The sequence below is a fragment of the Medicago sativa genome, chromosome 7 (assembly GCF_051527215.1).
Source record: "Medicago sativa cultivar Bolivia chromosome 7, Bolivia_mono, whole genome shotgun sequence".
NCBI lineage: Eukaryota > Viridiplantae > Streptophyta > Magnoliopsida > Fabales > Fabaceae > Medicago > Medicago sativa.
The window spans coordinates 94,809,216-94,822,882 of record NC_140755.1 but is presented as its reverse complement, the minus strand read 5'-3'; the positions used below and the strand labels follow the sequence as shown (position 1 = coordinate 94,822,882).

At 32.4% G+C, this 13,667-nt stretch overlaps 1 protein-coding gene and 2 long non-coding RNA genes across 5 annotated transcripts; 2 read left to right on the top strand and 1 right to left on the bottom strand.

Moving 5' to 3' along the window:
• Window positions 1–485: 485 nt before the first annotated feature.
• Window positions 486–3,866, top strand: LOC146910585 (uncharacterized). 3 transcript variants are annotated; one of them, XR_015019633.1, is made up of 4 exons: window positions 486–1,167; window positions 1,314–1,371; window positions 2,732–3,147; window positions 3,241–3,866. It is a non-coding gene; the product is annotated as an uncharacterized LOC146910585 (long non-coding RNA). The 3 variants fall into 3 exon arrangements; XR_015019632.1 differs by having other exon boundaries at window positions 1,314–3,147; XR_015019634.1 differs by having other exon boundaries at window positions 486–3,147; window positions 3,241–3,338; window positions 3,436–3,866.
• Window positions 3,867–3,915: 49 nt separating this feature from the next.
• Window positions 3,916–4,972, top strand: LOC146910584 (uncharacterized). The gene is made up of 3 exons (XR_015019047.1): window positions 3,916–4,269; window positions 4,367–4,493; window positions 4,599–4,972. It is a non-coding gene; the product is annotated as an uncharacterized LOC146910584 (long non-coding RNA).
• Window positions 4,973–9,934: 4,962 nt separating this feature from the next.
• On the bottom strand, window positions 9,935–12,030 carry LOC146910583 (protein NUCLEAR FUSION DEFECTIVE 4-like). The gene has a single exon (XM_085725577.1). It carries the CDS (start codon window positions 11,976–11,978, stop codon window positions 10,122–10,124), a length of 1,857 nt encoding a protein of 618 aa, XP_085581703.1. The 5' UTR covers window positions 11,979–12,030; the 3' UTR covers window positions 9,935–10,121.
• Between the last annotated feature and the right edge of the window lie 1,637 nt (window positions 12,031–13,667).

The following is a 13,667-nucleotide window of genomic DNA, read 5'->3' as shown; positions in this document are numbered from 1 at the left end:
AAACCATACAACTATTATTATAATATAAACTATTCTTATATTTGTTGAAAAACGTTGTAACTGACGCTACGTTGGTGGTGAAAAAATAATTAATTATGGTTATATTATTTATACCCTGCTAGAAATGGACAAATATTTTAAAAAAAATCAACATTTTAGGGCAATTATAAATATAACTTGTATAATTTTCTAACGCTTACGCATTTATAAATTTTTTATGATATAACTTGACCCCACTTATTAAAATTTCTGGATCCGTCACTGGATGGTGCCAAAATTGTGGTCAACAACAAACCGTACCTTCTGATGCAGAACTATAGTGATGGTGCCAAAATTGTAAGGTTTGTATTAGCAGAAAATGCAGAGATGCATGCAACGGATGATGTTTTAAGCAAAAATGGAAACTTGAAAAAGCAAATGAGAAAGAATAAATTGGAGGATGTTCAAAATGTAAAAACACTTCCTTTATATCTAATGGTTGCAAACATGCCAACCCTAATTCTAAAACCCTAAACCTAAAAAAATGGCTCCAAAAATTTGAAATTTAAATCCCACATTTTCAGCATTGGAAAACCATGATAATTACTATGCACACTACTCAAAACGCGTTTCCTCTTTCCAAGCTCACGCGTTTCTTCTTCTTCCTCTTATCATCATCACAACTGCCAACCCTCTCCCCCCATCCATCGGCAGCGGCGACCACCACCAAACCTCTCTCTCAATCCACCGATGTGCTTCCAACACTGCTTTCTCTCTTCCACACGCTTACTCTCCCTCTGTCCACCACCCTTCCCTCACGCTTTCTCTCTTCACCCCTATCTCTCTCTCACGAATCAGAAATCAACTAAAACCTTCCCCCATCTCACCACTCCACTATGTCGTGAAATTTTGATTCGAATGCTTCTCCGCCGGCGGATTCAGTGGTGGGTGCGGATTCAAGGAATCATTTTTTGATGAATGCATGCCATGGCTAAGGTTTCCTCCATTTCCTAATCATTTTTCTGCTGTTAACGTTTATCTTGAATCGCAAAGGTTCTGTTCCGTTTGATGAACAAATTGCAGGTGAATCTTCATTTCGCTCAGGTTCGTGGAGGTTTAGGACGAGGATTTCGAATGTTTTGTGCAGGAAAATTGATGTCGGGATTTCGTCGAATTCGAGAATGTCAGGTGTGGATTTGAATTGAATTGTGTGGCCTCTTCAGTTCATCTCTCTATCTCTGTATTCAAAACTGATTTTTTTTCATCAATGACCTCTTTCTCTGTATTCTCTGGTTTTGTCTGTTCTTTTTGATTTGTTTTTTCTTTCTTTTCAGATCTTATACATTCCTCATTAGATTGATAAATTGTTTGCGGCTGTCTTTGTAAAAACAGGTTTGTTTCTTTTTGTTTTCAAAATCTTCAATGTGCATCTTTGGATATTTGAATTATTATTGATTTTATTGTTTTCAATGGTCTGATTTTCACCCTTTGGTTTATTCTTCTCGGTGCTGTTGGTTATTGCATATTGTGGTTGTTTGTGCAAAACTTAACTATGCTAATTTTGTATTTAACTTGAGTTGATGCCTTAATAGAGTTAATAGTAATCCATGATAAGCTACTTTGAGAAATGTCAGAGCTTTTAGATCATTACATATGTATCTCATTTAAGAACGTGTGTCAATTAGTTCTTTTTGTTGAAGTCTATTTTGACTCATTGCTGCTACATTGATGTGAGAATTGATTACATATTCCGTGCGAAAGATTTGTTTTGGTAATTAAGCGCTTTGATTTGGTCATGTTGTGTGCTCTGATTTGATATGTGATGGCTGATTCAAAGTGCATCGACAAATTTTTTCATGACTATTTCTACGCCTTTCATTGCATTGTTGTGGTTTTGGCAAGAGTCTTTGCTGCTGCAGTTTCTATGTATGCTTTGTGTGCATATAGTGCATCTACCATTTTGTCAAATTTAATATCAATTACACGTCATTCCCTTTTAAGAAAGCCACTTTTCATTCTAAGTGTTTGATAGATCTTTTTTATTCTTATTCCCTTTCACTCATTTTATCAAATTTAGGTAGACTTTTTTGTAGTTATTGTGTTTGATTTCTATAGAATTTAAATTTCTAATTCAATACACAATAGGAGCTATTTTAAAACTCAAGTGTTCATATAAAAGTTTGCAGTTAAAGAGCTCTAGGAATGGACATTAACTGGCTTCTAAACATCTTAATGAATAAAAAATCTGTTCACTTTCAAACTATTAGGTTGTTGATTATCTACTCTTTCAATGCTTATGACTCTCAATTCCCCACTTTATCGTTGGTGTAGTCCTCTTCATTTACATTCGTGGGGAAACTACAATCATACATGCTTTGCTTCTCATAAATTTCTTCAATTTCTTTTTTCATTGAACTATTTTGGAATGTAGTGCATTACTAATGTGTTAGGATTCATTCATATTCATATTGCTCTTTGCTTTTAAAGATATGAATCCCCTAAAAGTTTTGAAAGTGTGCATCTGTTTTATATCTGTCCTAATTCACCAAAAAATTGAAAAAGTCTTTTTGTTTTCTTTTGTTCAATATCTATTTATGGACAGTCCTGTTTCTACATCAATATGGCAGCAACACGGGTGTTTGGGCTGGTTTTAGGCACTACAATTGGTGCTCTAGATATAAATATCAGGACGATTTTACTAAATGATGGAAAGGAACCATAGACTAAAACACTTTGGTTGTTTCTGTTGCAGTTTACAATGTTCAAGTGCAAAGGTCTTGGTTGCAAGTTAGGAAACTGTGATAACAAGAATGAATCAGAGATTGGGGAATTTGACATAAAGATGTGTGAATATAGTTCTTCAATATTCAATTTAAATTTTCTGAAAAAGTTATCCTATGATTCTAACCTCCTGCAGATGGTCATAGATTTGAGTTATCCAAGTATTTATATGCGGTAATGCTATATAGTACGATAGGTTTACCCAGCAAAACTGACGAATGCTCACTTCTCCAAATTTTAAGGAAAAAAAAAACTGATTTAGTATTCGTAGAAAAAAGAAAAAATTGAGTTAGGTCATGTTCTATATTCCATTTGACATATGGCTGTTTATTAATTTCAGTTTATAAATTGTGGCGAAAACAACCAATGCACTCCATAGCCTGAGTGGTATGTTTATAGTCCATTAGTTCATGTTCTATATTCCATTTGACATATGGCTGTTTATTAATTTCAGTTTATAAATTGTTTGAACATATGCAGCTGACTTCGATTGGTTATTAACTCTCAGCAACGACGGTCTTTTTCAATTTTCTCAATTAAAGTGGCATACTTTCGTTGTTGAATTCAATCCAAAGGAGGTATCTTTATGTATTTGATTGATTTTATTTGTAATTGATGACATAAGTAAATTCTCATATTTTTCATCCCTTTCTCATATATAACAAAATTATTTAGTTTTTCCAACATTGTTGATTAAGACTTTGGGGTCGAATTTGAGACGTATTGTGTTCTTTAATGATCCTGCCTACAATCAATTTAAAGTCCTAATTGAGAAGATAAACGGAAGATTATGCTTCAGTGCTGGATGGCTTGAACTCCATAATGTTTACGACTTACGAGATAGTGGTTTTGTAACTTTGATCAACGTTCAACCAGCTCGATTCGTCATCCAAGTGAAGGATCATTATGGTGAGGAGGTGTGTATCCAAAACATTCTCTGCCGTTGTTTCAAAGATTGAACCGACTTAAATTTCCAAGGCTTGATCACTGATAAATATGGCAATTTAATTAATACATCGAAGGTTGGCGTTCCTGTCATGCTTCTGCGCAATTTAGACGCTACAGCTGGTCTATGCAACGGTACTCGATTAATAATAACGAAGATGAGCAGATATGTGCTTGAGGGCAAAGTAATCATAGGCAGCAAAATTGGAGATATAGTTTATATACCGAGATTGTCGTTGAGTCCATCGGATACAAGAATTCCATTCAAGTTTCAGCGTTGACAGTTCCCTATATCGGTTTCATTTGCAATGACGATCAACAAAAGTCAAGGGCAATCATTGAAACAAGTTGGAATATACCTTCCCCAACCGGTTTTTTCCCACGACCAACTATATGTTGCGGTGTCTAGAGTTACATCAAGAAACGGATTGAAGATATTATTGACGGATGAAGATGGCAATTGTATGAGCACTACATCAAATGTGGTGTATAAAGAAGTCTTCCGCAATTTATAATGATGCATCAACGCTGTTGGTGTCCTACGATAAATTTACACATAAACAGGTAGCTGCTTAACTAATAATTCACAGAAATTTACATTGTTTTGTTTTCATCGCAGTGGTTGCAGCTGATGTATTAAGTTGTTTGTGCGTTTGTCCAGGGCATTATTACTATGAATGAGAATATAGAGGCTGTTAGTTTTTGGCTGACAAATATGAGATTGTACTTATAATCTTAAAGGCAATGGAATGCATTCTACTGTCATGCAAGTTGCTGTTGTGACAAAGGTAAATAATGAAATATTATAATAAAGCATCTAAATGATTATTTAGTTATGTTCCTGTACACACCCTAACCAGTGTTCACATTTAAATCATTTGCCTGTATTGCAGGTGATAATTGACTTCATTTTAGTCATAGCTTTGGAAGGTATTTTTTGGTGATAAATTGATGCTGGTTTTTTCATGCCATTACAATTGCAACACTGTCCCCGCTGTTTAAGTTTTAGCTATCTTTTTCATGTTGTTTAAATATGTCGTCGGCCGTTGCATGTTCACAATTGTCCAGGACTCGGTGGATTTGGAGGCAAGCCTTCAGTTGATTTTATGTACACTGATGAACTTGCTATATGTTGCAATTTTATATGGATATCTATATTAATATATGTTACTATATGTGAAGCTCTTTGTAATTTCGTCAGTGCAAAGTAACTGATTTAACTTATGTCAATTTTCTTGAATGCTAATTCACCTTGCTTTCAGATCAATTCTATTTCTTCCAAATCGTTTTGTAACAGACACATGTTTGGGTTTATTAATTGCCGTTGAAGGTTATTGACGTTGTTATATTTATTTACGGTTCTTCCACAATAAATTACGTTACAAATACCGTCGCATAGTCAACCAAATGTTACCCGCATCTACTAACATTTATTCATCAAATTAACCACACTAATTCAACTATATTACCACATTGACAATTTTACATTGATTCAAGTTACATTTTTAAATTTATCTGACCCGTGCGGGAGCACGGGTAGACGTCTAGTTGTTAGGAATGCCTATCAGTCACAGTTGGAAAATGCTATTTCTCTAGAAAAATAGCATAAAGAATTTTTCAAGACACGGCTGACAAGTTTTAATCGCATGATTTATTTGTTCACTTCCTATTTTTCAGCCACACCTTCTTAAATTATGGCAAATAGTGCATTGTGATTGGCTGCTCTTTATTCTTGAAGAATTCTTAATGTTATTTTTCTAAAAATATAGCATTGCTCCTTAGAACATTAATGATAGTTAGACTCAGATCAAACATAATCATATTTTAAGTTTGGTATTTTTTATTAAAAAATATATGCATTAAGCTTTTTAAAAATCACATATATTATTACCAGGTTTTTTATTTTTTATTATGCCAGATAAATCAAAGTAAAATAATAGTGTTATAAGTGAACTAATTTCTTCACATCATCATAAATACATTCAACAAGTCTCTTTTAGGACTTTACAACGATATTGGACTTCATTACATAGTTGATGTAGTAACATAATTTGAGTAAATATGCAATTTCCCCCATGAAATTGTAAGTTTCGTCAATTACCTTTCTGAAATTAACAAAACTTCAATTACCCCCTTGAAATTGCATAACGTTAATCAATTTACCCCTTCCGTCAAATTTTTCTGTTAGCTGTTTACGGTTATGATCAAATACCCCCCTGAAATTTTGCGCTTATGTGCAAAATGCCCACTGAACTTGAAAATTTATATATTTTTTTTATCATTGACTTAAAAGATATTAAAAGCAAACAATTAACAATTATTGATCATATAAATCTTTATGGGATGTATGTTTATGCAGCTATTGGTCATATAAATTTTTATGGAAGGTATGTTACTCTCATGTGTTTTAAATATATACATATATAGAAGACTTTTTTTACACAAGTTGGTAATTATGTTAGAGTATGCAGTCATAAAGTACACAAGTCTTTGATAATTGTGTGTCCATAAAGAAAATTCATAGGTTAATATCTGCAGAAGGAAGAAGAAACAAGACTTAGGTTTGTGAATTTGCAACTTAATTAATGATATAATTTTTATAATGCAGGAAATGCCATATCTATTAGCTACAACATGTTAAATAGACCGTGTCACAGATCTTCTGCATGAAGCCGGTAGATCACATTGTCCTACAAAGTTATGTGATAGATATCAATTTTTTGCTGCTATGGCATTCTTGTCTTGGTTTATTTCAACAGCTTGATATCTTTTTAATGTTTGGTTTTTAGTTTTACCTTCTTTGTAAAAAAATTATTTTGCTCCTTGTTGATAAATATGAAATATGAATGAAAAGACTGCACATGACAAAACCATTATTTCTTTGGCATATATTCATTCATGTTCTTGTGAATAGAATTTTGATGACAATAGGTACAATATACTACTTGAAGAACTGAATGTATGATTTTTGGTAAGGAAAAAAATATAAATTTTTAAGTTTAGGGGGCATTTTGCACATAAGTGCAAAAGTTCATGGGGGTATTTGATCATAACCGTAAACAGTTAACAGAAAAATTGACGGAGGGGGTAAATTGATTAACGTTATGCAATTTCAAGGGGTAATTGAAGTTTTGTTAATTTCAGGGGGGTAATTGACGAAACTTATAATTTCAAGGGGAAAATGCCTATTTACTCAACATAATTTTCATTCTGTTTTAACTTTTGGCAAGAAAAACTTAAGTATAAAGACAATTTACGATCATGTTCTTCTCCAAGATGAAAGAACAAGTTTTTGTGCAACTTGATCACCAAGAGGCGTATTCAACTCTTGTTCTTGCATTGCATTACATTATAGTGGGATATATGCTCACAAAAAATAATATATGTGAAAGTCTTCACATTAAAGATATACCTTTTTTCTTATTATCAAATATATTAGCTAACAGTCCTCGTGAGGTAAACTCAGTTGGTTGGGACAATGCATAATATATGCAAGGTCCGGGGTTCAAATCCCGCCCACCACCAAAAAAAATATATTAGCTAACATAAGATTATGTAGATAACAATTTAATCATTTTTATAAATAATTTTATAAAGATTATGTAGATAACAATTTAATCATTTTTATAAATAATTTTTTTTGACTTTGATACTTGGGCACTTCTAATTCAGAAGAATATATGAAAATTATTATTGTGCTTTGATACTTGTTGCTTGGTAGAAAATGACTGTGTTGGTTGGTTATAAGAAAATGATTGAAACACGAGTTTTATTAGTTATGAGACTAAAATGAAAATTTAAAATTAATTAGGGGACTAAATGACCTATTAAGCTTAATAGGAAGGTGCGTGTTTTTTCAAGAATTATGATGAAAAAAATAGCCTAAGTGAATTCGATCCAATTGCATTGCATCTAACCTAAGTGATCAATAGCAAATTGACCCAAATACGAGCATGTCCAAATTGAACTAGAATTCTACTTTTAACACGTAAGGTTTGATATAAATGAGTTCTTTGTTTTGAAGACGATATAAATAAGTTATCAGCATCATTATGATCACACTCACATTTTGGTCCCTACCAAAATATAAATCTTGTGCACAATTCCTAATTGATCACTACCATATTCTCATGTGGCTTAAAACTGATCTTTGGCAACTTAAAATGTTAGTTTCATTCTCTCACCTAATTAACCTGATGCTTTGGATGAGTTTAATGAACATAACCATCGGGTATAAATTAGTTTTATAATTTATATTGACATTCAATAAGTGGTTTAATTCATATATACTCGTGGCATAAAACTATTTTACAGTGTCATCTAATAAGAACTATTGTCATATTATCATGTAAGTCATTTTAATTTAAGAATAAATAACTGTCAAATGAGCCTTCAACAAAGTATGTTGGCCAATGGCCAAGCAAATTTATAGACTAGATAATATGCAAACAAAGATATTCTTAATAATGTCATTATGAGAAACAAACCTAGTTATACTTGGAAGGGTGTACACGATGGTCATGGAATGCAACTTCCACTCACAAGTGGAATCGAGGGTTTGTTTCTGAACATGACATATGGACTTGGATTGTGTGTTTCACCATGTTTGTCAATCCTATTATAGTGGTTGTCAATTTATCATTGTTTGTTTTGTTTGTTCCCCATGTGAAGCAAGTTACGACCATTTTCATTGGGACAACAGGACCTCTTTCCTAACCATTACTCACCAGATATTTGATCATTTCCTAAAGCAAAAATAAAAATAAAAAAATCAATACAGGGACACACATGTATTGTAAATAAAGGTTGGTGCACATAGCACATTATTGGAAGTTAAATAATTAAATTGAGGTAATGGCGAGGAATTTTGATTGTGCCTCACGTGGATAAACATAAAGAAAAAGAAAAAAAAATCAAATCCAGCTTCCACGATAATGCAAAGGAAAATCAGTGTTTGTTTGCATTGATGGCGAGTTTAACATAATTGTGATAAATGATCTTGACAAACATAAATTTTAAATTTATCATTCTCTAAAAAAAACAAATTTATCGTGATTCTTTTTTTTTTGGTCAGGTAGCCTAGTGACTAGAATTCACCTTATAAGGTGAATAAGTGGGGTGTCCGGGGTTCGAACCCCGGCTCCTGCATATAATAATGCATTGTCCTACCAATTAAGTTAAGCTCACGATCAAACCAGCTTATCAAATTTCCTTTTAGAGGAGCAAGTTTTTAGATTCAACATATATTGGTTGATGCAGATCTTTAAAATTGTTTCCAATCCTTGAAAAACGACACCTTAGGTTGTTAGATTGCACATTACATCTTAGACAGAGTCATCGAATTTTGGATTTTTTTTGTGAATGATCTTGTAAACCAACCTACATTTGTTTGCAAATAACAGTTATGTCTTCTCCAATTCCACCAAGAGTTGTAGAGAAGTCCAGCGAAATTTCCATGTCATTGTTGCATCAAACCGTGCAAATTTCAACATGTGTGAACATGAAAAATGTGTTAGAAGTTCAATAGCTAATAGCGTCGGAATAATATTTGGCCAAATTTTAGTTCCCTTCATTGGTCGAACTTGAATTTTACATTATACGGTTCTAAAATCAACAAATATTATATTTTCTTTTTCATTTTCAATATATAGATGAGATTAAAGATTGTTGATCTTGCATTTATTCTTCACTATTGGCCACATGCGAAAAGAAATTTGTTTAGTTGGTAGAATTACAATTTTGGCTTGTTATTTTGTCATTGACTTCTGAAATATTTATGCGTGATTTTAACATGTTTTTAGCTTTCTTAATCAACCATGTTGATCTCAAAATGAAAATGGAGAATGCCTCAACTCATGATTAAATTGACTCCATTTGAATGAAGCTTATTTCTTCTATAAAAAAAAAATTGCATGCGTCTAAAATAATAACTTCAGCCATCATTTCTAAATACGCACACTAATTGCCTTTACAGTTTAACTTCTTATTAAAGACAGTGGTATAACTTAACTTCAGCCACAATTTCTTAGTTGTTTCTAAATACGATACTTTTTCTCAAAAATTATTTTAAATAGTTATGTCATGGAATCTTGGGTACCACTAAAAGTTACACTAATTCAATCACCACATAACATAAGAAAAAACACAAATAACTTTTTTTTTTTACAAAAAAAACACAAATAACTATTTATCATAATTTCACTATATATATTGCAAATTAAACCAATCATCCAAAAAAACACACTTTATTCTATTGTTTTTTAAAAAGGGCATACACCAATCTATAAATATTACAACTAAAGTACATTTCTATTTCAATTGTAGGCAAGGGGAGAACACAAAATTGCGACAAATTATACATGTATTTAACCATATCTTAAACTTTGATCGGATCAATTCTTTACACTGACATGTCCTTACCCTGGAAGACTACGAGTAACCTCGGCAACGCCTAATGTGGTGTTGTCGTGGTCTTCACTTTCAGACAAACCATCACCATTTTTCACAATCTTCATTTGAGTCTCTGCTGCTTCAAATTCCTCCCTATACTTTTCATATATATCCCCTTTGTAAAATTTTCTAGTCCTAAGCACCAAAATAAAAGAAACAAAACATCCAATTAAAGTTGATGCTGTAATTATAATAAAAGCCATTCTATAACACTCTACTCCAACACAAGTCAAGTCCTTCCCCTTTTGTCTTCTAAGTCCCTTAGCCTTTAATTGTTTCAAAGCTTCTTTATCATATAAATAACCAGCCACTCTCACATTGAATATGTAAGATCCCACAGGACTTGCCACAGCTCCAAAATTGTACAAAGTTGAATAGTATTTCAATCCAAAAATTTCGGATATGATTGCAAACATCAATGGCCATTGAGCTCCAAAACAAAAACCAATAATCACAGACGCAAAGTAAAGAGAGTTTGAAATACCTAGCGCGATTAGAATGTGACCAACACAAGAGAGAAGCATGACAAAAGTGAGCAGATACGGACGAGGGATTTTGTATTTGGTTAACAAAATCTCGGAGATATAACCCGATGCAACCCGTCCTAGATAGTTCCATATGCTCACCAGTGACACAAAAGTTGTAGTACTTTTATTTGGGTACCCTAATGAATGACCAATTTGTCCCAAATTATCGATCGCTGTTAATGTCCCACCAACACCAAAAGTTGTTGCTAGGAAAAGAATTAACATGTCAACACTAAACAAAGCTTGTAAAATTGTGTAGTCTTCACCTCTATTAGGAGGTTTGAATATTGTCCTCCAACAAGAACTACTTTTCTTGTCTGAATTTGTAGTTGTTGACAATGATGATACTTCCGCTTCTTGTTCGTGTGATGACATGTTCTGAAGTGGGACATCAGTGACTACTTTCAATTGAGATATTGAAGTATCCTTCAATAGGTTGTTGAATTTGATTTCTTCTCTAAATACCACAACAAGTGGAAGAAGTAGAAACAAAATAACAAAAAGTCCATCACCAATATACTCAATCCTTGAGAAAGTTAACATGTTTTGGACTATGATCAAAACCATGAGAAAACCAGCAAGACCAAGTGAAATATAAAGAAGATTATAGAAAACTTTGTATTCCTTTTGTTGTTGTATGTTGTTCAATTTCAAAATTCTAATAGTTGGAAGAAAAAGAAAAGAAACAGCAGCAGGAAGCCAAGCAATAAGTAAAATAAGAGATTGAGTATTATTACTATCACCATAATATAAACTATGATAAATTTGTGTAATAATAGCACCACTTAAACCAACATAACCTTTTAAAAGACCTAAAACACTACCACGACTATTAGGGAAATTCTTAACACAAGTAACCAAAGCACCAGTGTTAGTAAAAGTTTGAGAATTTGCACCAATGCAAATATAAAGACACATTTGCCAAATTTTAGGTGTATGAATTTTTTTAGTAACGGAAAGCCATATCATGAAGTAACCAAAGAAATTCATGATGGTGCCGGTTAAGAGAACAACCCAAGGTGGTGTGATTTCATTGATTAAACCGGAGATAACGCCGACGTTGGCGCCGAGGTCTTTGAAGAAACTAAGGAGGTTTAGAGTTGTTTGGTCATAGGATAAAGAGGTTTTTATTTGGTTTGAGTATAGACCAAACATGTATGTTGCACCTGCTACGGACATGATTAGTGAAGATGCAAATAACATGAACCAACGACCTGTGAGAAGTTGGTATGTGAAGGTTTTTGTTCCTTTCCAACTATTGAGGACACCATTGGTGGTGTGCTCTGTGGCTACCATTTTGCTACTATATTATGTTTCTGACACTCTTTTTGTGGATCAATGATTCAATGAGATGATGCTATGATGGACAGTGTATATATGGGGTGTGTGGTGTGGGTATATAGGGGGAAAATGAGTATGGATTTTATGGATAAGACTTATGTCATTTTTAATTTAGAGTAAAAAGTAGTATCAGAAAGAAAAATACAAATTCATAGTTTCTAAAATAAAAGTTTATACATAATTGGGTCTTGACCCTCTTTCTTTTATTTATTTTTTTATAAAGTCTTTGACCTCTTTTTATTTTGTTATTTTTTATTTTTATTTTTAAGGATCTTTGACCCCCTTTTATCACCAAACAAAAGGAAAAAGTTTATACATTTTCTTTGACAATAAAAAAAAAATTTATACATAATTTTGTAGAAGAATTTAATTTCTATCCACCGGTAAAACTTTTTTACACACGTATCTAATAATAGTAAAAAATTATCAATTTTTTAGATACGTGTGTAAAAAAGTTTTACCGGTGGATAGATAATTTTTAAGATAATATCTTCTTAAAATTATCAATTTGAGACATAATAGTAAGATAATAAAATTTGAACTTATATTCCTATACACAAATGTAAATTTTTTTACTATGTCAATCAATTATAATCGTTAAATTATTAAAAATATTTGGACATCATATTTACTTCTAAGATCACACCCAAAAAAAGATCACACATTAGTTGGTTGTGAATTATTGACGGTATAAAACTCTTAACGGAGCCATGTATCAAAATTTAACTTCTAAAATTGTATACCTAAAACTATTTTTGCCAAATGGAGTAACGTGTCTTAGTTTTATAGTTCGCAGGATTTTAGTTTTCTACGTAAGATAAGTTGAATTTCACAATTTTTTTCTTAAGAATTGACACGAGTTTGTATTCATTTAGTGGAAATGCTAACAAGTGTTTTTGAGACACTTGAATTGTATATTTAACACATTGAAACTTCAACAAAACTTTATTTACATAAAATTTATAAATTATTTTCTCTTTTAGATCGTTAACAAGTGTCCTTAGAATACTTGTTAATATAACCTTTCATTTAATATTATGGTGCTTTTTCTTTGGGTTGTATATTTCAGTATATATGTTTGCTTCTGTCTCATTTTCTTGCACTTTTATGTATCGTAAATACTAAAGAGTGTTCTGGAGACATTCATTAAATCCTTTAGTGTCCGTTTGGTGCACATGATAGGGAGACAAGATAGGATAGAACTATCATATCCTGACTCAATCTATTGTTTGGTGCACAAATAGGAAAGGATAAATTAAACCCATTTCCAATCCTATCCTATCAAACCTTTGTTATTTTTATCCTTAGTCTTTGGTGGGTTAGCAACCTGATAGCATAACAACGTCACACACGCATCTTTTATTCTTCAAAGACCCTCCTTCGACTCCCTCCCTCTCCAATAATTTTGTGTCAAAATTGATTTCAGTTTTTTTTTCTCTCCCAACAGTTCATCTCTCTCTCCACTCCACCGCCAGCCTTCCTATTTTAGTTAATTTTTTTGATTTATCTGAACTCAATTTCATATTCTTGGATGATCTTTGCATTTTCTGGTATAATTGCAAAACAAAATTTTCACCTTTATTTGTGAATCGTTGAGTACTGATTCATCTAAACCCAATTTGATATTATTGGATTATGCCCTTT

What these genes read in the sequence shown, in the direction of transcription:
- LOC146910583 (XM_085725577.1), bottom strand. Translation starts at nt 11,978, where the DNA reads ATGGTAGCCACAGAGCACACCACCAATGGTGTCCTCAATAGTTGGAAA.